This window comes from Leopardus geoffroyi, chromosome D4, assembly GCF_018350155.1.
Source record: "Leopardus geoffroyi isolate Oge1 chromosome D4, O.geoffroyi_Oge1_pat1.0, whole genome shotgun sequence".
In the NCBI taxonomy this organism is placed as follows: Eukaryota; Metazoa; Chordata; class Mammalia; order Carnivora; family Felidae; genus Leopardus; species Leopardus geoffroyi.
The window spans coordinates 60,341,267-60,367,493 of NC_059342.1; the positions used below are offsets into that span (position 1 = coordinate 60,341,267).

Genomic DNA, 26,227 nt, shown 5'->3' on the forward strand with positions numbered 1-26,227 from the left:
CTTGGCTTGGGACACTGATAGGTAAAAATGCAGTACTATTATTTTTAATCATAGTACACGTTTATTATAAAAATTTAAATCACAAAAATTTGCAAAGGAAATAACCATGTGTACCTCCACAGTCCGTTTCGTTTACAGCATTCTTACATGACCATTGCTCCAGGCTTTAAAAACATTTTTTGAGGATCCTTTTGTGGAGTACCTCACTCCTATTTATTCCCAGTTGTTCATCATTTAGATTATTTTCCTTCCTGATGAACATTATTTATGTCCTTAGAAATGGGTGTGGAGAAAAGTTACTAGCACAAATAACCTAGATTTAAAAGTGTTCACGTACTGAAAAAAGGATATACTAACATTATCACTTATCTGCCTATTTCTAGAATTTATTGACTTAACAAAAGTTAGCGATACCACAAAAACCGAGTGGAACAAGCAATGCCTTTTGAGGTCTCTTGGTCAAAATGTGATTGTTTGAGGTATAAGAATTCTCCTTCTAACACTGCTTTAACTTTATACCCCCTCTCCAGCGTTTTATCATGATCTTGACCGAGCACTTAGTACGATGTGAAACCGATGGGACCAGTGTATTAACACCATGGTATAAAAACTGTATAGAGAGGCTCCAGCAGATCTTCTTACAGGTTTGTGGGAAACCCTGATTAGATAATGAACATCACTATTCTCAGCCACAAGGACTTTCCATGTTAAAAAATGGTCAGATTTGTTGGGAAGTTTCGTAATAGTCTGTAAGGCCCTTTTAATGTCTGTTTGCTCCTGTTGCTCATCAGAATATTCAGAGTGAAATTGGTTCTATATGCAGTTCAGACTCCTAACTGCCGTTCTTTAGTCCGGTAGGGATCTCCGTGTATACAAGTCAGACAGGCACACATAGAAGAGATTATTTCATGACACTTTCTTCCCACATAGCCTCAAGCCACTGATTTTCAGTGAGACAGATGAGCTATTTAAGACCTATATTGAGGTTTGGGTTTATTCTGTGGAATAGTTAAAAAAAATTAACAGGTCATTGGCTAATTCTCTATTCTTTTACAATCTTAAATGTTCTAACCAATAAGAGCAAAAAAACTTTTATTGCAAAATATTTGTTTCAGCAACCTTCATTCTAATCCTCCTTCCTGGTTGTTAATCTTGCCGGGTCAGTCCCTGTCTGGGCCCCGTTTACAAAGTCCTGTCTTTGGTCCTAATTAGGAGAGACCCAGCTGAACCTAGTCTGTAGCACCAGGCACTCCTGCCAAGCCTTGAAGCATGAACTACATTTACGTAAAGGACTCAGTTCTCACCAGTTTCTAAGTTATCAAACATCCCTTTTTCTTCATTTCCCTCTACATGTTCTTAATTTTCAGGAGCCCATTCTTCCTATCAAGCATAACCACTTTTTTCCCCAAACCCTTCCCATCATGCCACAACGTGGGCAGGCTGCTGAGGGAAACGTCCTGCGAGATTGCTTATGCGGTCTTTCTCCTGATCTAAACACCCCCTTTTTTACGTCCACAGCATCACCAAATAATCCAGCAGTACATGGTGACCCTGGAGAACCTGCTCTTCACCGCCGAATTAGACCCTCATATCCTGGCTGTGTTCCAGCAATTCTGTGCCCTACAGGCCTAAGGGTCGTTTTACTCCCCTGTCAAGATTTTTTTTTAAATATCTCAAAATAATTTGTCTTATTTTTGATGGTTTGAATGCTTGCTTTCTTGTAGCACCCTTTCACTTACTAAAGGGGGGAGGAGGACAGTGAAGAATAGAGAATTGATTACCTTTAATTGGCCCTACAAGGCAAATACTCCCTACTGACAATGTGACGATGACCATAGGATGTATTATATCTGTGACAGATACAACTGTTCTGGTATTTTTTTCTCCTTAAGGCACAAAAGATAAGCGATTTGAGGTATGTGAACACTAGAGGTCCAGCTTACAAAGTAGTATATAGAACTGGTGGGTTTACTATCAAGTAGCATAGCTTTTCACAGCTCATGGATAACCTAACATGGCTGAAATAAAACTAAAAATGTTTTTTAAACTTTGGTATTTCATGATTTATCATCTCAATCTACTTTAAGATTGGTGATTTCCTCATTCACAATTCTTCCCTCATTCAGAATTCTCTCTTCAGATCTTAGTGTTTTAAAATGTTACACATATTGTTATTTATTTAGCACTACCCAAATCTGTTTGAATATAAGTCACCTGAGAGTCTTTAAAGTTATTTTCTAAATTAAACCACAGGGGGGCGGGGGACACAGCCGTAGTTCTTAAGGCTCCCCAGGTGATCCCGGGTGATTGCCAGTGTGTGGACAAGTTTGGGAACCATTACCTTAGAGCTGTCCGGTCATTTCCTCTGTTCTCTGAGACAGATTTGTCCAAGGTCCAATTATGAAGTACATGCTAAAGTGGAAATAGAAGTAGCTAGTTTGGATTGGCTAAAACTGTACTGTAGGTATGGACTTTGTTTCTATAGAATTTAAGTCCAAGGAGTTACTAATTCTTGAGCCAGTTTCTTACATGGTATTAAAGCTTAACTAAGATAATAAATGAGTACACATGTAAAATATGCAAAATAGGGAATTATCTGACATTGCAAATTTCTAGCATTTTAATAAGCCTTCATTAAACCTGAGGAAAAATTTATCAGCAACCCCACAACTGATAAGTAGTATTTCTCTGTTTTTACAACATAGGTATCTTTCACTTATTTATGTCATAAATTTATGCTGTATTAGTATTTTTCATATTGTTACATGGTCTCTTTGGAGTACCCTTCATTTGGTGACTACAGAATATAGTCAAGAGATGGGAACTCCTAGGATTTTTAAACAACCATACCATGCAAAACAAGAATTGTTCACAGAATTAAGGGTGCATGGCAGGTTACTAGCCGAAAGGAGTCTAAAACCCAGGCTCTTGGCTAAATATTTTTTTGGTTATACTGTTCCTCCTTCCCACAAACAGTATTCAGTTAGACATGGCTCTTGTCCTCAAGAAGCCAAAAGGATGACCCTTTAAGGCTTTGGGAACTTTGACCCTAAACTGACTTATAAATCTTTCACAATGTATTGCAGAGTTTGACTAATTATACTTGCTTGATCCGAATTCTAGAGGAATTTCTTGGATCCTCTCTTCATGTCAAGAATGCACTGATGTGACCCCACTCACAATCTGGCAGCTAAGTTTAGGGAAAACTAAAGACTGAATTTCAAAAATATAAGAAACTAGACAAATTGGGAACTATATACTATATACTATATATATATTAATGTGCTCATTAACAAGTGGCTATTAGATGCCACGTGCTACAGATCTGCCATATGTAATCCTCAAACAGTCCTGAGAGGATCATGCCCATCCGACAGATAGAAACAGGCCCACAGAGTAACTTACCCAAGGCCCACAGCTAAAAAATGGAATTGGAACCTAGGTCCATGTAGCTCAAGGGCTCTATATCTCCCATGCAGTAATGCTGTTGTCAGCTGCCTGGATCCCTCAGTACTCTTGTCCTCAAGCTGGAAGCTTTCTCATGGTCCCAGGAAGGTCTTGCTGCCCACTGTCCAGTTTTTACTGAATGAATAATTGGCACATTTAAAAAAAAAAAAAACTTGACTAATACATTAAACTTTTTAATATTTATATAAAACATTTCTATATTGGATACTTGTATAGAGAACAATTAGTAATTACAGTCTTAAGCCTATTTGGGTTGGACTTGTTCAGACTTGCCTTTCTTCAAGTATAATCTGCAAGATCTGATCTAGAAAGGAAAATGAAAACATATGAACATCCTATTTCTCTGTGTGTAGCAACAGGACTAAAAAAGCCAAGTCAAAGAACAATTTGAAAACATGCGGTTTATCTTAACCTGAATGTTTTTGTAAGAAAAAAGCACAAACCCTGTAATCAGGCACATTTGGATCAAATCCTCTTATTAGTATAACTACCTTGTAAGCCTTTTGATAAGACAGAGGCAGAACTAAATGGGTAAACTTGATCCATATGTCTGGGGTGATGGTGGGTTGTAGGTGATCACTTCCTTTAGAAGTGCTAAATAAACAGAGAAGTTCTCTTCCATCCCAGGATTATAGGAGAATACCCGTAAGCCACTTGGCATCATCCCTGCCCGGCCCATGGTAAATGCTCAGTAAAATGTTAGCAAGTTATGATAAACTTACTAACAGTACCTTCTTTGATCAGTAAAACAATATGGCTGTTTTTCCATTTGAATCTGGATTTGAAAAGGGCTACCTAGACATGGACGTTAAGGCCTATGGTGGTAAACCCCAAGGATACAGGAAACATGGTCAGACTCCCACAACTCACTTCCTGCTGGGAATCAGGGCTTATCCAACAACAGCTCCCCAGTTCCCTTATGTGGAGACAGGGTCTAGAAGACCCGGCCAGCCTTGGGTTCAGGATCTACCACCGTCCGTTATTTCTGGGAGAAGGATCCTGTTCAGCCAGCTTCTGCCATTATTAAAAGCTCTTTCTCCTGTTCCAATATAGGGTTTGGCTTGGTTTCTTATTTCTCAATTTTGGCTTTAACCTAACTTCTGAACCTACTCCACCCCTTGGCTCCCATCCCTGTTGTAGAAAAAAGCAATCCCAGACCCAGTATTTTGCCTACAACCAGACCTGCTAGACCCTTACTGAAACTTGCTTTTAAGCCACAACATACAAATTTCTTCCTGAAGCATGATTTATAGGAGTGTCCCGTTCATCTGTGGCAACGTTACACTTTACGAGTCACATTTTCTCATAGGTCAGCTCGTGGCCACACATGGTACAAGTCTTCCGGTACGTATCCTCCTCTAGGCTTTCTTCTGGTCCATACTCATGCTGATGAGCAACTGTTTCCCTTTTCCACACACTGCTTCTCACCGCTCGCCGTAATTCTAAGAAAATAAAAGCCAGTTTTTCAATGATGCTGTTCAGCTGAATCCCCAAATCCACCAGGGGTGTATGTATAAACCAAATAACGGTTTACGTTACTTTTATAACAAAATTGATTCTAGAACCATGGCAAGCTTGGCCTGTGAAATTACTCCTCACTGTTGGGAGCCACGTGAAGTGGTTGATAGAGAAATGGGGTAAATGGGTTAGAGGGACAGCAAAACACAAAACTTCAGAAGATGAATAGAAACAAGATCATAAAAGAACGGGGTTTATTCAAGCAGCTAAGGAAAATGATGCCACAGCAGGTAAGGGGTGTCAGCTGGGACGACTCAGGACAAGGAGAACTTCAAAGTTCCATATGTTAGGAGCTACTTCTGTAAGAGGCAGGTCAAGTTACGTCTGATAACTAGAAAGCCAAGAACTCTGTTGCCATGCTGGTGTCTCATCTCAGAAAAACTGCTTTTGCACCTGACCTGAAGGTCATTCAGTTCTTTATCCTATAAAATGAGAGCAATATTTTAGAAGAGGGACTGCCAATTATTGCATTCTTGTATTACCTAAATGTAAGAATCAGAGACAATTAAGAGCTGGAAAGAACCATAGGTTTTATTTTATTTCACTTTATTTTTTTGCAGGTAGGGAAAGAGAACAAAGATAGCATATGAATCCAAGTCCTTTATTCCAGTGTTTAGAATGTTTCCCACTGCATCGTGTGAAAACGTCATTTAAAAAAAACTGCTGGATGCTTTGAAAGCAACTAAGCCAAATTACATTTTAAAAGTTCACACCGCCTTACCTGAAGACACCAAATGCTTACTATTAACTGAAAATTAAGCTAGTAACTTCTCAGTTTCCAAGTTAATGAATAATAAGCAACACGGTTTACATTACTCTGTTCTGACCAGTGATCCATCAAGCCCAGCACTGTTGTTGACAGGGGCACTACCTACGAAAGAGTAGGTTACACAATCTCAACCATAAAAAATCACTGGACACCAAGTAATCACACATTTTCTTTAATCTCTTTCAGATTTATGATAAGCAGTATCTAAATACTTGCATCTTTGTAATTTGCCCTTCACTGCATCAGAAGGATAAGCAAACATAGGACTATGTATCAGGCACTGTTCTAAGCACTGAATCTATAAACACAGTGAATCCTCCCAACCCTCTGAGATAAGTAAACTATCATCCCAGTTTCAACAGCTGAGAAAACTGAGGCCCAAAGAAGTTACATATGTTGTGCCTAAGGTCAAACCACTAGTCAATGGCAAAGGTGTCTTTATGTTATTAACCACTAAAGCTGTGCTGCCTTTCACACCTCCAGTATGAGAAGCACTTTATCTCACACCATTACTGTCAAGCTTCCATTTATACACCTCTAGACACTTTCCAAACTATGGGGAAAATTGTGTTCATCCAAACAATCTTTCTTCCTATATCCTCTCCCTCTGAAGAATGCAAATTTTTCTAGATGTATCTGGAATGCCCTATCCTTTTATTATTTTATCTTAGGACATTTTCTAAATACAAAGTGAAATCATGTGCTGACCAGCACAGATGCCTCCTGGCTTCAGATAATGACAGGAAGAGGCCTCCTGTTTGAATTCTAATAACTAGTTTTCAACTTTGTTCTGATAAAAGGTATCCTACCTAGCCACTTTTCCTCTACTACTCCACTGAGAAAACACACTCTAAATCTGACCCAATCTCAGTCACTACTAAGCTAACCTCTACCTGCTTTGAGCATTACATGAACTCCAGAAGATAAATAAGAAAAATATTTGCTTAATGCTAAAAGAATACTTACAACAAAATCTAGTTTACTGACCATAATTGGTCATAACTGAACACAGGTTTTTACTGACTTTACAGCTTTTTCTTCCCATCCTTCAGCTAGTCGATCAAGAACAATGACAAGAAATGAAGGTAAATCTTTAGTATTTACTAGACATTCCTGGAAAAATGGACTAGAAAATAAGTACTAAAATACTGATACATTTATCATTTTTTGCCTTCTTTCACTTCCTGAACAACCATTCAGTGAAGCAAGGCAGGCAGGCATCTGTGGTAGGGCAGAGAGAGCCCAAGAAAAGGAAGGAGGATCTCCCTACGGTGGAGGCAGCACACAAACGGGTGTCAGTCAGATAACCACATTAAGGAAAATGGGAATCAGGTTCTCACTGTCAGAGAAGGGAGTTACAAATAAGAAAACTAGAATGAACCCTAGAATTCTGGATTAGAACTGGCTATAGCAGTGTGAACTCAGCGTGTTAATTTATAATATATATGGGCAGACATAAAAATATATTCACGTGTTTTGTGCTAGAAAGAAATCTTCAACAAATGATTAGACATGGCAAAAGGACACAGGAGCTAGCTTGAAGACTCCTATTGGCCCAAACCTGAGACAAATAAGGACAGGAATTCATGAATCCATATAATAATAAATAAATGGCAGGAGGGATGCTGTGGAATGTGGACTTCTGACTGGTTAACTGTGAAGAGAGCAGTGAAATTAGAAAACAATTTTTGCAAAGAGTATACTGAAGACTGCTTCAGGCAAGAACCATCCATGAATGGCTGCTAAATCTCCAAGGAGGTATTAAGGAGAAGCAGGGTATCGGTTTGTTTTTTTTGTTTTTTTTTTTTTGCTTATCAAGGGCAGATGGACATCTGTCCCTAGATGTGCTGCTACCTATGTACTATCTCCAGCCTGAAACGCATAACCTGAATCTAACCATTGGGAAACATCAGAAAAGCCCCAAATGAAAAACATTTCTAAAAAGGTAAGGTGGGGAAGGGAACAGACTTCTTCAAAAATGTCTGAGAGGCTGTGGAAATATTCCATGATAAAGAAATTTAGAAAAACTTGGTACCTCAAGTCAATGCCTGATCCTAGACTGGGTCCTGTACTATAATGAAAAACTACACAGGACATTACTGGGTAAAACAAACAACTAGAATATGGATGACAGATTAGATCAAAATATCACTACTATACTTTGGTTTTGTAAGAGAACACTGCTATTTTTAGGAAACACACGCTGCAGTACTAGGGTAAAGGGTGATGATGTACAACCCACTCTTAAATGGTTCCAAAAAGAGTGTATGTTGTGTGCACAGAGTACAAATGGCACATTAACAACGCATCTGTTAATGTTTGTTTACTTTTGAGAGAGACAGAGTGTGAACAGGGGAGGGGCAGAGAGAGAGGGAGACACAGAATCTGAAGCAGGCTCCAGGCTCTGAGTTGTCAACATAGAGCCCGATGCAGGGCTCGAACTCACGAACCGTGAGATCATGACCTGAGCTAAAGTCAGACGCTTAACCGACTGAGCCACCCAGGCGCCCCAACAATATTATCAATCTGGGTAAAGGATACGTGGGTGTCCTTAACTATACTTATCTTTGCAATTTTATGGAAGTCTGAACTCCATTCCAAAATGAAACTTAAAAAGTCAGGAGCTAGCTGGAAGAGGCCAAATTTGAGACCATTTGAACTTCAAAATGCATCAGTTATGGACTGTAACACTGATTTGAAAGTAAGAATCCATGAAGCCAACTGATACTAAAAAAGGTCTTCTTCCCAAAGGAAGCCAAATAAGAATTACAGAAAGAATAACAGAAATAGAAAATCACCATTTATATCCACCCTAGTAACAACAAACGCAGGCAAGAATCATCCCTGTTGTACCAAAACCTGAGTGAGACTTAAGGAATGGGGTGTTCCCGCAGTATGGGAGAGTCCAACCCAAAGATTTGCTACGAATTACAAAGGGGAAAGGGTACCTTGACAGTGGGGATATCTAGCAGATGCCGCCTTAACCACGCAATCAAACGGAGCATCACTCTCTTAGAGAACTGGTCTAGCGTGTCTTCCGGATGTGACACACTCGGACACATCACCTAGGAAGCATTCCTTCCTAATTATTCCTAATAAATCTAAATAGAAGGACATTCAGCAAAACAGGTGGCGGACTCTTTAAAAGTGTCAATGTCATGAAAGATAAAACAGGTGAGGACCTAAAAGTACACACAGGCATCACCCTTGACTGCCCCTTTGTTCCAACAACTAAAACGCTGTGAAAGACACTAGAACAACTGGGGAAAGATTACATACTAGACAATAGCATTTTATGAATATTAAACTTACTGTGACACTGTTTTCAGTTACACAGAACGTCATTGTTTACAGGAGATAACATGCTAAAATATTAACCACAATGTCTACAAGAAAACTCTTAAATGGTTCAGCAGTGTGTGTGTGTTTGTGTGTGTAAACATATGTGGCAAAATGTCAACATCTGGTGAAATTAAAATGTTTTTAATTAAAGATTAATAAGTTTATGTTACTTCATTTAAGCAACTTAAAACTTTGGAAAGCAGAGGTCACCACCTACTGCTGAGTGAGAAGAGGGAGGCAGAAAGGTCAGAGCCTCCAAGAGTGGGAAAGATTCACTAGCCCTGGGGAGATCTAAGGAAACCTTGCGGGTGGGGAGGAGGAAACGTGCCACACAGCCCAGAAAGCCCAGCTGAGCTGCAGAACAACACAGCAGGTTTCCGTGTTACAACCTCCTAGTCCCACCGGCCTAGAAGCTCACAGCACAGAAAGCTGTGGGCTACCTCTCTTGGACATTTACAAGTGTCTTGCTATGGATATCTTCAGAGACTGCTTATATTTTTTACCCAAAGAAGTTTTCCCTTAAATCCTTGTTTCAATGAAAAATTTAGTTTATACCACTCTAAAACTTATTTTATTTGGCTTAATATCTTAATTTTGTACAAGACGCAGCATGTATTCGAAGAGGCCCAATGCTGCTTTTGAGGTAAACGCACAACAGAACTAGCTGAAGGAGACCAAAGTTTCTGAACACTTGATGGGACGGCAGGAAGTTCTGACACAGGGTGCTCCTTGTTAACTACAGGGAAAAAAATCACAAGGAAATGTCAAAATAACATGAAGCTTTGATCTTATCTTGTCCTCCATAAACTGAAGCAGAGTAACACGGAGTTGTGTCCTTCAAACTGCTGACAGAAGCCTGAAAATGGTCATACATATAACCACAGGTCCGGGATGTAAAATCTCCATTCACTTAGAAAGAGCCCGCAAATGGGCTTTTCTTACCCACCTCTTTTGGGGGGAAAGTGCATAGTAACAAACAATGAAGAATCACTTTCCATTTTTTAGAAGGCCAACCTCTGCCAGTACTAGGTAAGAGAAAACTTAAGGCTTTTCTTTAAAGCTACACTCCTCTCCACTTTATTTGTGGATAGGCATGCAAGCCCAAAACATTCCGTGTGTCTGCACCAACTGAAAGTTCTCATCTGATAGCAAAGCCAGCACGCAGGGCATTTTCTGAAATCCAGTTAAACTGAGCAGCAGTGACGCCATCATTTCTACTTACGCCTTCTTGGATTAGAGAGATCTATAACAATGTGAATTTGCTGACAATTCTTGTCTCTCACTTTGTCTGCATTTGTAAATACTTTATGCTATTTATACTTAAATTTCTTCTGTAGTAAGATCAATTCTTTCTCAAACTGCTAAAGTAGATCATATTCTAAAAGCAGGTAAATGTAATCTCTTACCTTTACATTAAGTAAGCTTTGTGTCAGCTCCTTTGTGGATCAAAACCAGAAGACCAAGAGGAACCAGGTTCCAATTTCTTTTCAACTAAAAGACTTTTAGACTTGCTTTTATTCCTCTCTGTTCTGAGCAAACTGCATGGTAAGGTCCTTGTTTCTAATCTCTACAGTGTCTACTCCACTCTCAGCCCTTTGTGGCCTAGTCAGGAGGACTGGAACATATTCACCAACCTCTAAAGTAAACCAACAAGAAGAAGCCATAATTAAAGAGGGTATCACGCTGACCTCTGCACATTAAACACCAGAAGACATGGAGTAATGCTTATATAGTTGAGAGAGAACTCAGGTTTTCAAATGCAAAGGAAACAGAAGAACATTCTAAGATTTATAGGGACTTGGAAACTCTACCACTTCTGTAACCACTCAGAAAAAATTTCCTCAAAAAGGCATGCTTCATCCAGACAGGAAATGAACTGAATTAAAGAAACCAGTCTTAAGAGGTCCAAGAAAAAATTCAGGGAAAATTCGAACTCTTCAAGGAAGAGGAAAATCCAGTTTTATCTGGTGATTAATGGCAGCAATTTGATACAGCCAATTATATTTAATACCTATGAAAATTGTGTAAATCTCAAAAGAACTGTTCTATTCAAACTAATAGTTGATCTACAGGATTCTCTTAATTTTTATAGCAAAAAGCATAAAACAGATGCCATCATCTTTTACTGTTGGTCAAATTAGAGAAATTTAGCCACCTTTAGAAGAAGACATCTTGACCAAACTACAGGAAATAGTATCTCAATAAAAACTACAGCTAGCCCTCCTTTTTAAAGTATTTGATCACTCTGCAGGTCTAAGTTTCTAACTCCTTTATCCATATATTACTGTCTGTACCAAAACACCACCAGGAAAGTTGCTTAGAGGCAGTAGAGAAGGAAGAGTTGAGGTGACTGATTCAGGGTAGCTGTAGTAAAAACCCCAGGCTGATGTGTAACTAGTCTGTAATTCTGCCTTCCTCTTTCAAACCCAGTAAGAAGCCCTCTGTTACTGTACCCTTCAGGGCTCTCCTTGACGCAGGAAGAAGGAAGGGCTAGAGTAAAGCGTGAGGTAGAGCATAACCTAATAAAAGATGAAAAGGACCAAATTTAAAAGTCTTTCCAAAGCCTCTCAGTTGATTCTTGCAGGTATTTTCAATGGCTTGGTACAGCAGTGGCTAATTTGGGGAAGATTCTTCAATGAAATGCTTTTATATGGCACAGTCTGCAACAGGAAACTTCTAACAAAGTCATAAAAGTGTGCTTACCCTCTGATTCAAGAGCTGGTATTTTAAGTAACTATAATTTACATAAAAATATAAATAGGGATGTTAAGAGGTTGTTTTAATTAGCTTCATAAAATTCCATTTTTATAAGAAATAACTTTAAAGGGTCTATGCATTGAAAAGAACTAAAAAACCAGACATTAAAACATCACTACTGATGGTCTCTGGGAATTAGAATACAAGTTCTTTGCAGTTTCCTAACTTTTCTGCACTGCACATGAATTAATCTTATGATGAAAAGAGAGGAAAACATATCCTCATGAAGAAACAAGGCAGGCTTATATTCAAAAAATTTTTTTTCTTTTTTAAGACATCTGAACTATCTTCCAAAACCTCTTCTAAATCCTAAATACATACAAAAGTATTTATTATGGCTAAGACCCTCATTTTAAATGGATCAATTCAGTATATGCAGAGCCCTGTAAATACATAGGATACGTGCTATCTATATACACCTGACACCACACTGGGACTCGACAATTACTGTATAAGGAACATTTATGCCTACTGTGTAAGACTCTTTCTAGGGATTCTGCGATACAGCAAACAATGCTCCTAGTGCTCCGGGAGCACCCTGTGCTCACCACTATCACAGTACTTATCATGCTCCAATATGATATTAAGTTTACTGGCCTTTCTCTTCTGACCAACTCTGACTCCAGCATTTATGTCAGCACAGTACCTGGAACATAGTTGACACTAATTACTGGATGCACTGATGGACAGATGGATGACGACAGACTTACACACATATGCATAACTGGATGGATGGACAAACAAATACGGAGATAGATGGACAAAGGAATGGATAGACAGATTTCTGGACAGAGGAATGAATGTACCAATGCAGATTTTCAGTTAGGAAAGCCTGGTTCCAGTCCCACCTCGCTAATAATGATCTAGTTAACAAGTCACTCTACCTTTCTAGGTCTTTTACTCACATATAAACAAAAAAGGATTAGACCCACTGACGCGAGAAGGCTCTTTCTAGCTACTAAATTAGATGACTAACACCGAGGCAGAATTTTTTCATTTTAAGCAATTAGAGAAGTTTGCTGGTGGATATCCTTGATGTTTATAACCCTGTTAGTCATATTTAACTAAGACTCAACTGATACCATATCCTTGACCAGGGAGATATCCCTGATCCTCCCACTATTCCTACATAAAAACATAATTCACTTTAAGAGGAGGACTTACATGCTTTTTAGAACTGCAGTACTGTGAGGTTTGCACCGAGAGCCTCAAACACCTACTGGGGGCAAACTTTAAGTCTTTTTTTCTTTAATCTATGAAAAAACATACCAATCTCCTGGTGACAGATCTTTAAACAAGAAGAACTTAGCTAAAGTCTTTTTGCAAGTCAGTAAAACACAGTCCTTCATGAGATAAATGTAGCCACTTACCTTTTACTTTCTTATCAAACTTTTTCTGTCTCATTTTTTCTCGGTTTTCTTGTCGAACTTCCTTTGCTTCTTCTAATGCTTCCTGACTGCCCCAAACTTCAAGAGACCGCTTCACAATCTACAACACAGAATCCATATTTAAATAAGCTGTCATTCAGAGTTGTTAAGTATTATAAAGTTTTAATGATTAAATCCGTGAGCACCAAAACATGATCTCACTCAAAGGCAATTTTGTAAGTATTTGAAATTTTTTTAAGAGATTAAATAGTGCTTAGACGGGTGCCTGGGTGGCTCAGTCGGTTAAGTGTCCCATTCTTGATTTCAGCTTAGGTCATGATGTCACTGTTCATGACATTGAGCCCCATGTTGGGCTCTGCACTGACAGTGTGGAGCCTATTTGGGATTCTCCCTCTCTCTCTGCCCCTCCCCTCCTCGAGTGCACTCTCTCAAAATAAATAAACTTTAAAAAAATAGCACTTAGATTGCTGGTGGGAATGCAAACTGGTGCAGTCACCCTGGAAAACAGTATGGAGGTTCCTCAAAAAATTAAAAATAGAACTACCCTACAACCCAGCAATTGTACTACTAGGTATTTACCCAAGGGATACAGGTATGATGTTTCAAAGGGGCACATGCACCCCAATGTTTATAGCAGCGCTATCAATAAGAGCTAAAGTAGGGAAAGAGCCCAAATATCCATCGATGGATGAATGGATAAAGAAGATGTGGTATGTGTGTGTGTGTGTGTGTGTGTGTGTGTACATATATATACATATATATATACATACATATATATATACATACATATATATATACATATATATATATACATATATATATATATATATACACACACACACACATATACACAATGGAGTATTACTCGGCAATCAAAAAGAATGAAATCTTGCCATTTGCAACTACGTGGATGGAACTGGAGGGTATTATGCTAAGCAAAATTAGTCAATCAGAGAAAGACAAATATTATATGACTTCACTCATATGAGGACTTTAAGAGACAAACCAGATGAACATAAGGGAAAAGAAGTAAAAATAATATAAAAACAGGGAGGGAGACAAAACATAAGAGACTCTTAAATATAGAGAACAAACAGAAGGTTGTTGGAGGGGTTGTGGGAGGGGGGATGGGCTAAATGGGTAAGGGTCATTAAGGAATCTACTCCTGCAATCATTGTTGCACCATATGCTAACTTGGATGTAAATTTAAAAATAAATAATTTTTTAAAAATTAGTGCTTAGAAACTCAATAATACTTTTATTTAAGCCTATAAAACCCTCAATAAATGTATGCTTAGACTATAAATAGAAAAACTGTCCTGTGACTATAATTATTTCTCGGATGCATTGTTTTCACATAAATTCACAGAAGTACAAGTAGTTGGTGCATCTGATAAGTTTTGTCACACTCACCAAAAAACTTAGCCACAGCCATCTCAATATGAGGTCACCTCCAAAAACCCTCCTACCACAGAGAACCCATAACTACTCCTTTCCTCCTCTTCAGTTCATTATGGTTTCCATCCACTTGACTAATTTCTGATCTTTAGAGTATCAACTTCTTTTTAAACTTTGGTACCTGAATGACCTAAAAGCCTTTATTCTTGTTTAAAAACTTTGCATTATAATATCTTTACTCTTTATAATATTTATTTACATTTAGGAGACTCACATACATACTAAGAATTATGCTTAGGCTCTCTCTCACAATAATGTTAAGGGGACCAAAATATCAATCAAGGTAGCCAAGCTCAAATCTGGCATTTCCTAAATTCTAAAGCATCACATTTTCCACAATTTAATACCCCTGAAGATGCTGCAGCAGCAATCTGCTTTCTGGTACTTTAACAACTGAGTCAAAAGGCAATTCAGAAGAACTGGACTCTGAATGCAAAGAAGTTTAGGAATATCTTATCCGCACTTGCATTCTCCTATTTATGTATGCACAAGCATGACGTACAGCAAAAAAATAAAATAAACTATACTAAGTCTGATGGCACTATTTCAGTAAGTGTAAAATAAAAGCCTCGGGGCGCCTGGGTGGCGCAGTCGGTTAAGCGTCCGACTTCAACCAGGTCACGATCTCGCAGTCCGTGAGTTCGAGCCCCGCATCAGGCTCTGGGCTGATGGCTCGGAGCCTGGAGCCTGTTTCCGATTCTGTGTCTCCCTCTCTCTCTGCCCCTCCCCCGTTCATGCTCTGTCTCTCTCTGTCCCAAAAATAAATAAACGTTGAAAAAAAAAAAATTAAAAAAAAAAAAATAAAAGCCTCAAGTAATGAGAAAGCATTGGGTTGGCATTTTTTAATTGTTAATGGTACATAAAATAATAGTGAATCTTCTAATCAACAGTGTCTTAGGTTTAATAAAATTCAATAAATGGTTGGTTTTACTATTTATTTATTTATTTATTTATTTTAATCTTTAAGTAGGCTCCACACCAACATGAAGCAACTCACGCCCTGAGATCAAGAGTTGCATGTACTACTGACTAAGTCAGCCAGGCACCCCTACAATGCAGCTTCTTAATTTTATTTGGAGATACTAGGATTTTCTAGTATTTTCCAATCAAACTGCTCTAAAGCAATGCCTCCCAGTATTTTTTTATATACTGGCACAAAAATATAACCTTTGTACCATTGTGGGATATACAGGAGGCTGCTAGTGACTCCTTATGGGTGTGGGTAACTATCTCTGCACACCTATACCACCATCACCACCACATGAGGAATTGAGAAGATCCACTGTGAGACACAGTAGAGTTACTTGGACACTTGACAGGGTTCCAGATGATTATTTCCCAAGTGGAGTTAGATCTTAGGCATTTGTGAAATTCCTGAAACTTTTTAAGAATTTCATTGGAGGGTGGGTGGGTAGGGAAATGGAGCCTAACCCTTAACTCCCAAGTTTTTTAGTTTCCTAATTGCACTAGTAACATTACTCCATAGTAATATATTTGCCCAAAGTACCACTCCAAAAAGGAAAATGTTATCAAATGTCATCACATATGACCGCAACTTGTAAGCAAAACAACAAAAGGAAAAGGATCTTTTTAACTGTAAGCAAAAACTAAACTAATTATCACTAGTTTATTGTTAAAACTTCACCTGATCGAGGGTTTAACATGAGTATAACTTATCAGAGACCTGCAATTTTAAGTAGAGTTTCATATCACCCCATTGTGAATGATGAGGATTCTTCTTCACAATGAATTTAAGAGCTGGTTCTCTTTTTTCTAAATCACAGTCTTTCAGAAGGTATTCTTGTTTGGCTTCTGTTTTAGTTATGAGCTTGTGTTTATCATCAGCATCTCTGAAAACAAATGAAGTCCAGTACTAAGTTAGCTATTTTAATAAACTAAGTTTTCAAATAGTCCAACAACCTAGGGGCACGCGTGTCTAAACATAAAAGTTTTTCCTTGGACTCTCACAGTCAAGTTAGCAGCGTAAAAATTCTAACAGAAAAATACTTATTTGGAGAAGCTAGATTATATTAGCCATAGATCCAGGTCATTTAACACCCTAAGAATTTCTTTTCTACTTAAAGTCCCTCTTTTCCACAATGGATTTGAAATCTCTTAATAGGAGTACAGTAAATATAAAGGAGAACTAAGACTCAATGAGTAAGAAAATATAAATCAAAGCACAAAGTCAGGATGAGTGAGCTATAAGGAATATAAATATGCAAGGTCCAACTGTCCCAACACAGTTCAGTTTCCAGTTGGCTTTGAGCTTTTTCAAAGCCAAGGTAAAAACGGAGACATAGTCAATTACATAGTTCTTCTCATTTATTTTTTTCCACATACATGCCAGATACATGGAAGGTACTAGGTACAGGTACTAGGAATACAGCAAAGAAGAAAACAAAGCCTTGTTTTCATGAAGCTCCCATTCTGGTTAGGAGAAGACAATCAATAAGCAAACATCATGACAGATAAAAGTGCTATAAAGGAACATAAAGCATGGCAAGGGAAAAGAAATTTTCTGGTAGACTGGGTAATCAAAGAAGGCCACTGATGAGAGGGCATTTGAGGAGGGCCCTTAAAAAGTTAGAGCACATCAAGGGGTGCCTGGGTGGCTCAGTTAAAGTGTCCAACTTCGGCTCAGGTCATAATCTCATGGCTCCTGAGTTCAAGCCCCGTGTCGGGCTCTGTGCTGACAGCTCAGAGCTTGGAGCCTGCTTCAGATTCTGTGTGTGTGTCTCTCCCCCTCTCTCTCTCCCAAAAAATAAACAAACATTAAAAAAAATAAAAAGAGAACATCCTATTTGAGGAGCTGGAGAAAGAACATCCTAACCAGAGAGAATAGAAGCTCTAGGGCAGGAATGTGCTTTGCAATGAGCCGGTGTGACCAGAAGGCTTAAAGGGAGGGACGAAGGTGAGGAACGATGGGAGATCAAGTTAAAGACAGGCAGGGGCCCTGTAAGCAGCGGTGAGACCATTCTATTCCAGATGGATTAAGAACCGTTGACAAGTTCTAACTAAAACATCTACATAGAAGAGGCCAATGGTGCAAAGTGGGGGACACAGGCCAGTTAGAAGACCACCAGTGCAGTGCTCCAGGCAAGGGCTGATGGTGGCCTCAGCTGAGGTAGAAGTGGGTGAGGGGGTAAGGGGATAAACTGAGTGAGGATATGGAATGAACAACAGAGCCAAATGGATTTGGAATAAACATTGGATAAGCAGAGATACGGTAAATAAAACTGGCCTTTACTGAAATGAGGTATAGATCAGGTAGGGGAGACTCAACATTAGAAATAACTTTATGAAAGCTAAATAATTTGGAAGTTTAAGCTAAAGGAGGTGACAGGTAAACAACACTGTACTAAAATTAAAATCTTCAAAAATTTTGAAAGGAAACAGAATGGAGGGCTGTGTTCCTAATTACTTTGAAGTTTAAAAATATCTTTTTTCCAGACTACTTTCCACAACTTTCTTTAAAGTGATACATCAATTTCTCATGGAAATAAGATTATGCGTGGTAATTTTGTTCCCAAAAGCTATCCGTACTTTAAAGAGTGACAATACTGTGGACCTTAACCACTGTGTGTCAATGGGAAGAGACTTTATATTGTTTGTAATTCCAACAGGAGCCAAACATTTCCAGTCACAGATCCAATCACAAGACCAGAAACATCTCTATCTTCTCAAGATCCTACACAGCAACAAGTCACTGGGGATGTCTCCCGATGGCTGCAGCAGGGACTCAGAAAGGGCAAGTCCTCCAGGCAGGTGAGCAAAAGGTCTAGGGCAGCAGGTCCAAGAAGTGGGACCAGGGAACAGATAAGAGGGCTAAGTAAGACTCCAAGGTAGGGTCTTAAGGCATGAAAGACACCAACACAGGATGTGGCTGGGGTAAACAGCAGGGACAAAACCATGTGGAATGAGAAGGATTATCCTGGGGTGACAGAAGAAGAGGACAGCAGCTAGGAAAAGAAGAAAAAGGATGAGAGAAGAATGTGAGTTTTCCTCATCTCTTCTCCCCCTGCCCATTCAGGAGAGTAAAGCGTGCATGGAAGGGGGTGCTCTGAGAGTGCCAGGGGAGTGGCTGGAGACGCTTCACTCCCTTCCTCTCACTGAAGGCCCCAGTCCTCTGACCAGTATGTCTACACACACTGGGGTAAGCACAGGGGACCCTTAGCAGCTGGGGGAAGAGAGCGGTTAGGAACCTGCTACTGAGATGGTAAAGACCCACCAGGCCCACAGAAAGGAGAGGACATATCTATGGCTGAATCAGGGCCATCCTTCCTGTTTATGCGACACATCATAACTTTCACAAGCACGGGCTTCCGTATTTCTTTAGCAAGATGGAAGTCACAGAAATTTTAGGAAACACCCAAAACAAAAATCATAATTACTAAGAAAATATTAAATCCAAATGGCTCTAATTATTGATTTGCCCTAAAGCTGCATGCAAACATTAAATTTTAGCAACTGAAAACACTGTCTGAAGTAAGTACCTGCAGTTGTCACAAGTTGCCAAATCAAAGTGGTTCATAAGGTAAGAATCCATAAATTCTTTACCACATTCTTCACATATCGCATAATCAAATTCCATAACAGGTCCTAAAGAAAGGAAGGTTAATTCTTTAAGTGTCCTTTTTTATAACAGAACAATAGATTTTCCCCTATCTTAAATTTATCAGTATGTACTTTATAACTGATGCAAATACATTTACCTAAAAGACAAAACATGATTAGGTAATCTTATACTTACCTTAAAATTTTAAGGAAAAAACTATCAATTCATCAAGTATTTCTGAACACAAAACCTATGTGTGAGGTACTTGTATCAGTTTCATATGGCTGCTTGTAACAAATTACCACAAATTTACTGACTGAAAACAACACAGGTTTATTATGTTACAGATCTGAAGTTTGTGGGTCTGACACAGGTCTCAGTGGGCTAAAGTCAAGGTGTATGCAGGGCTGCATTCCTTTCTGGAAGTTTTAGGGGACAATCTATTACCTGCCATTTCCAGCTTCTAGAAGCTGCCTGCCTTCCTTGACCCATGACTTCCTTCCTCCATCTTCAAAGCTGGAAGTAGCAGTTTCTCACACCACTCTGGCTTCTTCCATAATCACATCTCCCTGTGACTCTCTCCTGTCTTTTACTTTTAAGTATCTCTGTGAGTATACCGGGCCCACCTGGATAATAGAGAATAATCTCCCACATCTCAAGGTCTTTAACCTTAATAATATCTGCAAATTCCTTTTTGATACAGAAGGTAACATATCATGGGTTCCAGGGTGATTAGACGGTGGACATCTGTGGGGACCCTATCTGGCCTACCACCATACTTCTGAGAGAAAGGTTAGTCCCAGAGTCGAAGGGAGGGGAGGGAGCCGCTTAGACAGGAAGATGGGCACTAACACATAACATGGGGAAAGCAGCAAAGAGCAAGTTAACACTAGAAGAGACAACACAGGATTCACTTTCAAATGGGAAACTTCTTCTCTCCCTCCATTCCACCCGGCCCCCAACACCACCATGAACAGGGCAAATACATTCATCTCAACCACAAGACTGTAAACTTGAGGGTAAAGATTATATTTGGCTATCTACCCTCGATTCCCAGCACAGAAACTACACTAGGTAAAGCTCAGTTTTTTTAAGGACTTCAAACACCTAGCTAGGGATCTTTATCCTATACAATTGGTTCTCTTCAGGATGACTGCTACTGCCAAGCCCCAGCTCTAAGAACCGCCACAACTCCCAATAGGAAGAGTTACCATTTGTTGTCATTTGTTCACAATTTGTTCAATATATTCCTACCACTGCCTTCCCTTACCTACTCCCAACACCACAAGGTCAGTTAATATTCTACCATCCCTCAATTCCACTAATCTCCAAACTCCAACAAAAATATCACTCTTCCTTGTAAAACATTAGAGGGACATAGCTATAGACAAAAGGAAAAGCTAAAATATAGTCAAAATGATATCTTCAAAAAACTGATTACAGAACGTGTTAGAATGGAGATAAACTGCAGTCAGAAATACCAATTAGGAGGCTACTGCATAGCATTACTAATCAAAAGCCATAAAAGGTGCAGATATTTTCCTAATTTTAAAAACTCTATAATGAAAAGTTTTAAATTACATAATGATTTTTCAATTCCATCAATCCCTTTAAATCTGCCATGTGGAAACTGGCAGTCAACTGTATGCAAGATCCTTCCCCACTGGCCATTCATTTATTCATGTATTTATTATTGATATAGACTCATGGATTCCTGTATTTTCCAATGGTATATAATTTATTAGTGTCCTTAATTCCTTTGGCGCTCAATTTATCTCAGATGTGGCCAGCAGGAGCCCCTTCAAGCTGGCTCTTATGTCCCTGTAACATACCTCTATTACTTTTTGAATACTTATATATTACTGGCATTACAAAATGCCCCAAACTCACCTGGTAGCCATCCTGCCCCAACCCTAGAATCAGCTATTTCTCTGAAGGGCCCTGGTTCCTGTTAGTGGGGGAACAGTATCAGAATCTAAGATCTGGACACCAGGTATGCTCATTGCTACTGGGCTATCTTCACTTCAAGTCCCTTTCTGTGGACAGAGCTAACACATGCACATGTGTGTATACAACCCCCCCCCCCCGCCCCGGCAACACACACATATCTTTTTGAGGTGTAAGTGCTATATTGTATGAGTTTCACATGTCCAACATAATGATTCAATATTTATACATATATTGTGAAATTATCACAATAAGTCTAGTTAACATCTGTTGCCATAGTTACAAAAATTTCTCTTATGAGAACTTTTAAGATCTAGTCTCCTAGCAACTTTTAAATGTGCAGTACAGTACTATTAACTAGTTGCCATGCTGTACATTACATCTTCATGACTTATTCTGTAACTAAAAGTCTGTACCTTTAGATCCCCTTCACCCCCACTTTCCCCTATCATCTTCTTGGTTATTCTGACGAACCTCTGTTCTAGATTATAAAAGCATTTGACAGGCTTTGCTTTATAGGCAAATGACTCAAATAATTTTGATTTTCTCAGCTATGCTGAAGGTCTTTAAAATTAACAAAGAAAACGTGATAGAAAATATTAATCATTCTCCCTGTTTTCTTCTACCCACACAGGTCAGCCACATCAAGTTGTGCCAGCCCCCTTATGCAAAGGCATCTGGCCAAGGGGGCAAACAGGGGTCAAAATGCAGCCCATGACCACTTTTTAAGCCATGAACCTTGGCCCAAACTAAGCCCAGAGAATGAGGGCCCTTTCTAATTGGCCTCCCAAAGGAGACACTATTGAAGGAAGTAACGGAGAAGACATGATGGCCAGCTGACCCATGAGCCAGACCTGGGCAATTAGAGACTCCTCACTCCCTACCCTGTTCTTGGAATGCACATTCCGCCCATCAATCCCACAGTGGGAGCTGTTCCAAGGACAAAGCCTTGGGAGAGTAAGTGTCATTGAGGCCACCTGACCTGAACATGTGACTGAACCCAGTTAAGGCCTCTATATAAACTGTTAAGATTTGGCAGGTGGGTGCAGAGATCTGCTTGTCTTGCAGCCACCCAAGACAAGCCTTATAAGTTCCCTTGCTAATTAACACTGCCACTTACCAATCTGGAGTGGTCTCTCTCTTTGGTCTCTCTTGCCGTCTGTGCACCAGACCAGTTTGCAAACCAACACACACTTTCCCTAACTTCCACAGATTCCTTACCAAAGTTCTTATTACAAGCAGCAGCATACCAAGCAATGCCACATGCATACCTTAGTTAAGCAGGAAGGCACTACAATAGGTTATCAATAAATATTTGTTGTGTGATCTGTTAAATAAAAGCATAGGCTTTACAGCCCACAGTTGATTCCAAAATCTACAGAAAAAAGTTACAATGAGTCTTCATATCCATAAAAGCATAGAGACTTTAAAGATCTTTCATTCAATGCCTTCCCTCCTCATACAGGGCTTTTCTAAAACATCCTGGTCAGGTGGTCTTTTAATCTCTGAACCCCTCCAACGCTTTGCTATTTAGAGGCAGCAATTTACATAGTTAGAAAGTTTTTCCATTTCACAGAGTCACCATAAGGCTCACATGCTCTATGTGCCAACATTCTGCAAGTGCAAAGTGCTAAGTATATGTAAGGCACTCCTTCATTATACTCTCTCACCATACTGTAATCGTCACCCACTGTTCCAAGTTCTGCCCTCCAAAGCAAATCACAGTGTGAGCTCTCTTCCACAACGGGGCACTTCTTGCATTTGCAGGCAGTCAGAAGTGTTCCTAAGTTAAACCTAACCAGTTTGACGACTGTTCCTCACGTGTCAATTTGAAGACTTCTGTTTTGACCCCCCCATTTTGGACACTATACACGGGTCAACATCCCTCTTAAATATGGTGCCCAAACTGAACAAATATTTTAATCCTTCAAGTCTCAGCTTCTGAAACGAGTTTAGGCACACATAGAATAGGACAAGACTATTACCCATCTTGGTGAATACATAACATTTCTGTTGCCACAGCTAAAACTAGAATGCATTTTTTTTTTAAGTCTATTTATTTATTTTGGTAGAGAGAAAGAGAGAACCAGTGGGGGAGGGGCAGTGAGAGGGAGACGGAGGATCCAAAGCAGGTTCTGCCCTGACAGCAGAGAGCCTGATGCAAGGCTCAAACTCACGAATCATAAAATCATGACCTGAGCCAAAGTTGGACACTTAACCAACTGAGCCACCCAGGTGCCCCTAGAATGGGTTTTTTAAGCCTCACCAAGATAAATATATACAGATACATATCCCATTTTTTTTCCTTCAAACAAACAAAAGAAAGAATGTCCTAAATTGTATCTCTTGGGTTCTAGCCCCTTATTTCAGCCTATCTAGATAACTGAGTATTCGACCAGTGAATATATTGGCTATCCTGGCCTATCATAAAACAAACCTAAGTATACAAACCCCAAGTGAAATTAATCATTGCTAAATCTGTTTAATTTTTAATCTACCAGCAAAACTGCCAAACTTTGTCACTCTTATAAAGCTAACCTGCTCACTGATTATAAGAAGGTATTATTTAACATCAGTTTGCAAAGAATTATGCACGTAACTCAAAATGACCAATCTACACACCAACTTTCTGGAAATACACTTTACCTGGTTGATGGACAACTTTTCCAATTGTACATTGTTCCTCTTTTTCCTCTTCTAGAATGAAGCCTCCTCCTGTGTCGGTGATCTTTGGGGCTGCTTTTACATTAGCCACGCCTATAAAAAGTAAGTAAAAGTGGTCAATGATTTAACTAGGTAAGCCCTTAAGTTCCCTTGTGCATAAACAGGAACTTTCTTTAAATTTAATAGATATCAAACAAGACAAGGATGTCCACTATTAACACTTCTACTCAACGTTATACTGAAGGGCCCAGCTAGCAGAAGATGATAAGAAAATAAAACAGGCATAAAGGTTGGAAAGGAGTAAAACAGTCTGTATATTCTACATACATAATCACATCATCTGTGGATAAAGACTGATCTATGACATATGCCATGAAAAAGATGGAGAAGAACTTGCTTAGAATGTGGTGCTAAAGGTCTGGGGAAACAGCAAGGTGGGGCAGCGGAGAAATTGGGCTTTGTCTTGGCATGATTGAGCACCTGCTCAAGTGATGGTCCTGACTACTCCAGCTGGAGTAGTCTTTTTCATGGCTTATGTCACAGCTCAGTCGGAAAATGAAAATTGTACGGTACACTGAAATAAAAGTACTGCAAAGATAAAAAATCTCAGCACCAAACCTAACTCTTGAAGCACAACGGGTTGTATACCACGTTACAGCACAGTTCAGTTCTTGGGTCAGTGCCTGGGAAACCTTACAGAATATTCATTCTACCTTGCTTTCCATGACCAAAAGTTTTATACCAGCTTATTGTTCTATTACACACCCGGGTTCCACAGCCATTTAGTACAGATCTACAAACCTTTACAAAATCACAAATATTAACGCAAATGAACAACTTTTTGTCCTGACTCCAGAACGTCTCAAGTTGAGAAAATAATAAAAAAAAAAGTACTAGAAAACAGAAAGGATGAGACCAGAACCATTAAAAGTGGCTGGAATTTGCAGATTCAGGGTCAGTATAAATATAAAGACATGCTGCCAGCCCCAGACTCTTGGCGTTCTTCCTTACTTCTGGCTGATGAAAAGGGCTCTACATGTGCTCAAGTACTCATACAGTATGGGACGTGGCTTTAGGAACATGTGTATTTCGTGTTACAGAGGTGGTCCTAAAGAAGTGCATGTCAACCAAACTATATTTTCAATCCCTAGGGAAGATTATTACTTGGCTCCAGTGGAAAATTACACCACAGCAACGTACATACATAGATGACAGACACGCAGTTAAGGGCTGCCCCAAGAAAGGGGGGGAAGATAACATTAGACATAATAACAGCCTTTCTTCTTAAAATTGAGAGATGGCTGCATAGAAGAGGCAGTCGGTGGCAAGGAAAGGCCCTGAACCCGGTACCATATAACCTCAATTCTAGTCCCGATTAACCTGTTGGACTTGATCCTATGAACCCCAGCAGATCCCTTTCCTTTCCTGGTCCTCAGTTACCACCTCAGTAAAATACCAGTACCAAACCCTGCCCTAATTATTTTCCAAGTTAACAGAATCAAATTAGCTAACTTGAAAGGTGTGAAGCACAACAAGCGCTACTCTTGAGAGCCCCACGAAGGCAGGAGCTCACCACCTCTCTTGGTGCCCCAGCACGTAGCAAGCACGGTGCCGGGTCCAGAATACGCACTCAATCGCCCTTTGTTGAGTTGATGAATTCGGGAACGGTGCAGAATTATTCCTGCAATGGGTTACAAGTCTAAAAGCTTTATACGAGGACTACCGCTGGGACTGCTAGAGGCACAGCAGGAAGAGAGCAGAAAGGGATAGCTGAGGCGCCCACCGACACTGGCTGGTACCTCCCGACGGCGAGAGCGGCCGCATCCCCAAGCTAAAGACGGCAGCTGGGCCGCCCAGGTGCAGTGAGGAAAGCCCGGGGTCCAGCGCGGACCCGCCGGCGGTCTCGCACAGCCCGCTTTGACACGGCCCGCCGAGCGGACTCCCGGAACTGCGGGAGGACAGGAGCACAGACAAGGGGGCAGCCGACGCCACGCCCAGGACTTGGTACCCGGCCCGCCAGAGGGAAGGGGCAGCGCCGCCAGGGCCCAAACCTCCGGTAGCCGCAGCCGCCGTCGCCGGGTAGGGCCGGGCGGCCAGCCGGGCCTGGCGCAGCATCAGCGCCCGCTGCCGCTTCCGCTCTATGCTCGCCCGCACCGATGCAGGGAGCTCCGCCGGCTGTTCTGAAGCCGCCGGCTCCGGCGAAGGTCCCCCAACCGCCGCCATCTCCACGCTCCCCAAAGGGCCGAGGATCTAGCCCCGCGCAAGCGCATCAGCGCGCCGAAGCCTGCCCACCGCCCCGCCGCGACGCCCGCACCGCCTCCGCGTAGACTTCACCATACAACCTCCGAGGAGAGCGCC

The 26,227-nt window shown here is 40.2% G+C and overlaps 2 protein-coding genes across 8 annotated transcripts in view; one reads left to right on the top strand and one right to left on the bottom strand.

The window, feature by feature from the left end:
- Window positions 1-2,047, top strand: part of NCBP1 (nuclear cap binding protein subunit 1) — a 38,283-nt gene extending 36,236 nt beyond the window's left edge. For all 3 annotated transcript variants that reach the window (XM_045468403.1, XM_045468404.1, XM_045468405.1), the window contains 2 exons: window positions 531-644; window positions 1,519-2,047. In XM_045468403.1, the coding sequence (XP_045324359.1) occupies window positions 531-644; window positions 1,519-1,632 (228 nt within the window). In that variant the 3' untranslated portion in view covers window positions 1,633-2,047. The remainder of the gene's footprint in view (window positions 1-530; window positions 645-1,518) is intronic.
- Window positions 39-26,227, bottom strand: XPA (XPA, DNA damage recognition and repair factor). Of its 5 annotated transcripts, none has more exons than XR_006710022.1 (7): window positions 25,921-26,227; window positions 23,852-23,962; window positions 19,197-19,302; window positions 16,385-16,550; window positions 13,225-13,342; window positions 3,793-4,910; window positions 39-3,538 (listed from the first exon to the last, which is right to left on the bottom strand). XR_006710022.1 is itself a non-coding variant. In XM_045468416.1 (6 exons), the coding sequence occupies exons 1-6, from the start codon at window positions 26,090-26,092 to the stop codon at window positions 4,762-4,764; spliced, it is 822 nt and encodes a 273-aa protein (XP_045324372.1). In that variant the 5' UTR covers window positions 26,093-26,227; the 3' UTR covers window positions 39-4,761. The 5 variants fall into 5 exon arrangements, 2 of the variants coding, with proteins under 2 accessions (XP_045324372.1, XP_045324371.1); XR_006710024.1 differs by lacking the exon at window positions 39-3,538 and adding an exon at window positions 10,504-10,733 and having other exon boundaries at window positions 4,801-4,910; XR_006710023.1 differs by lacking the exons at window positions 39-3,538; window positions 3,793-4,910 and adding exons at window positions 9,650-9,833; window positions 10,504-10,733.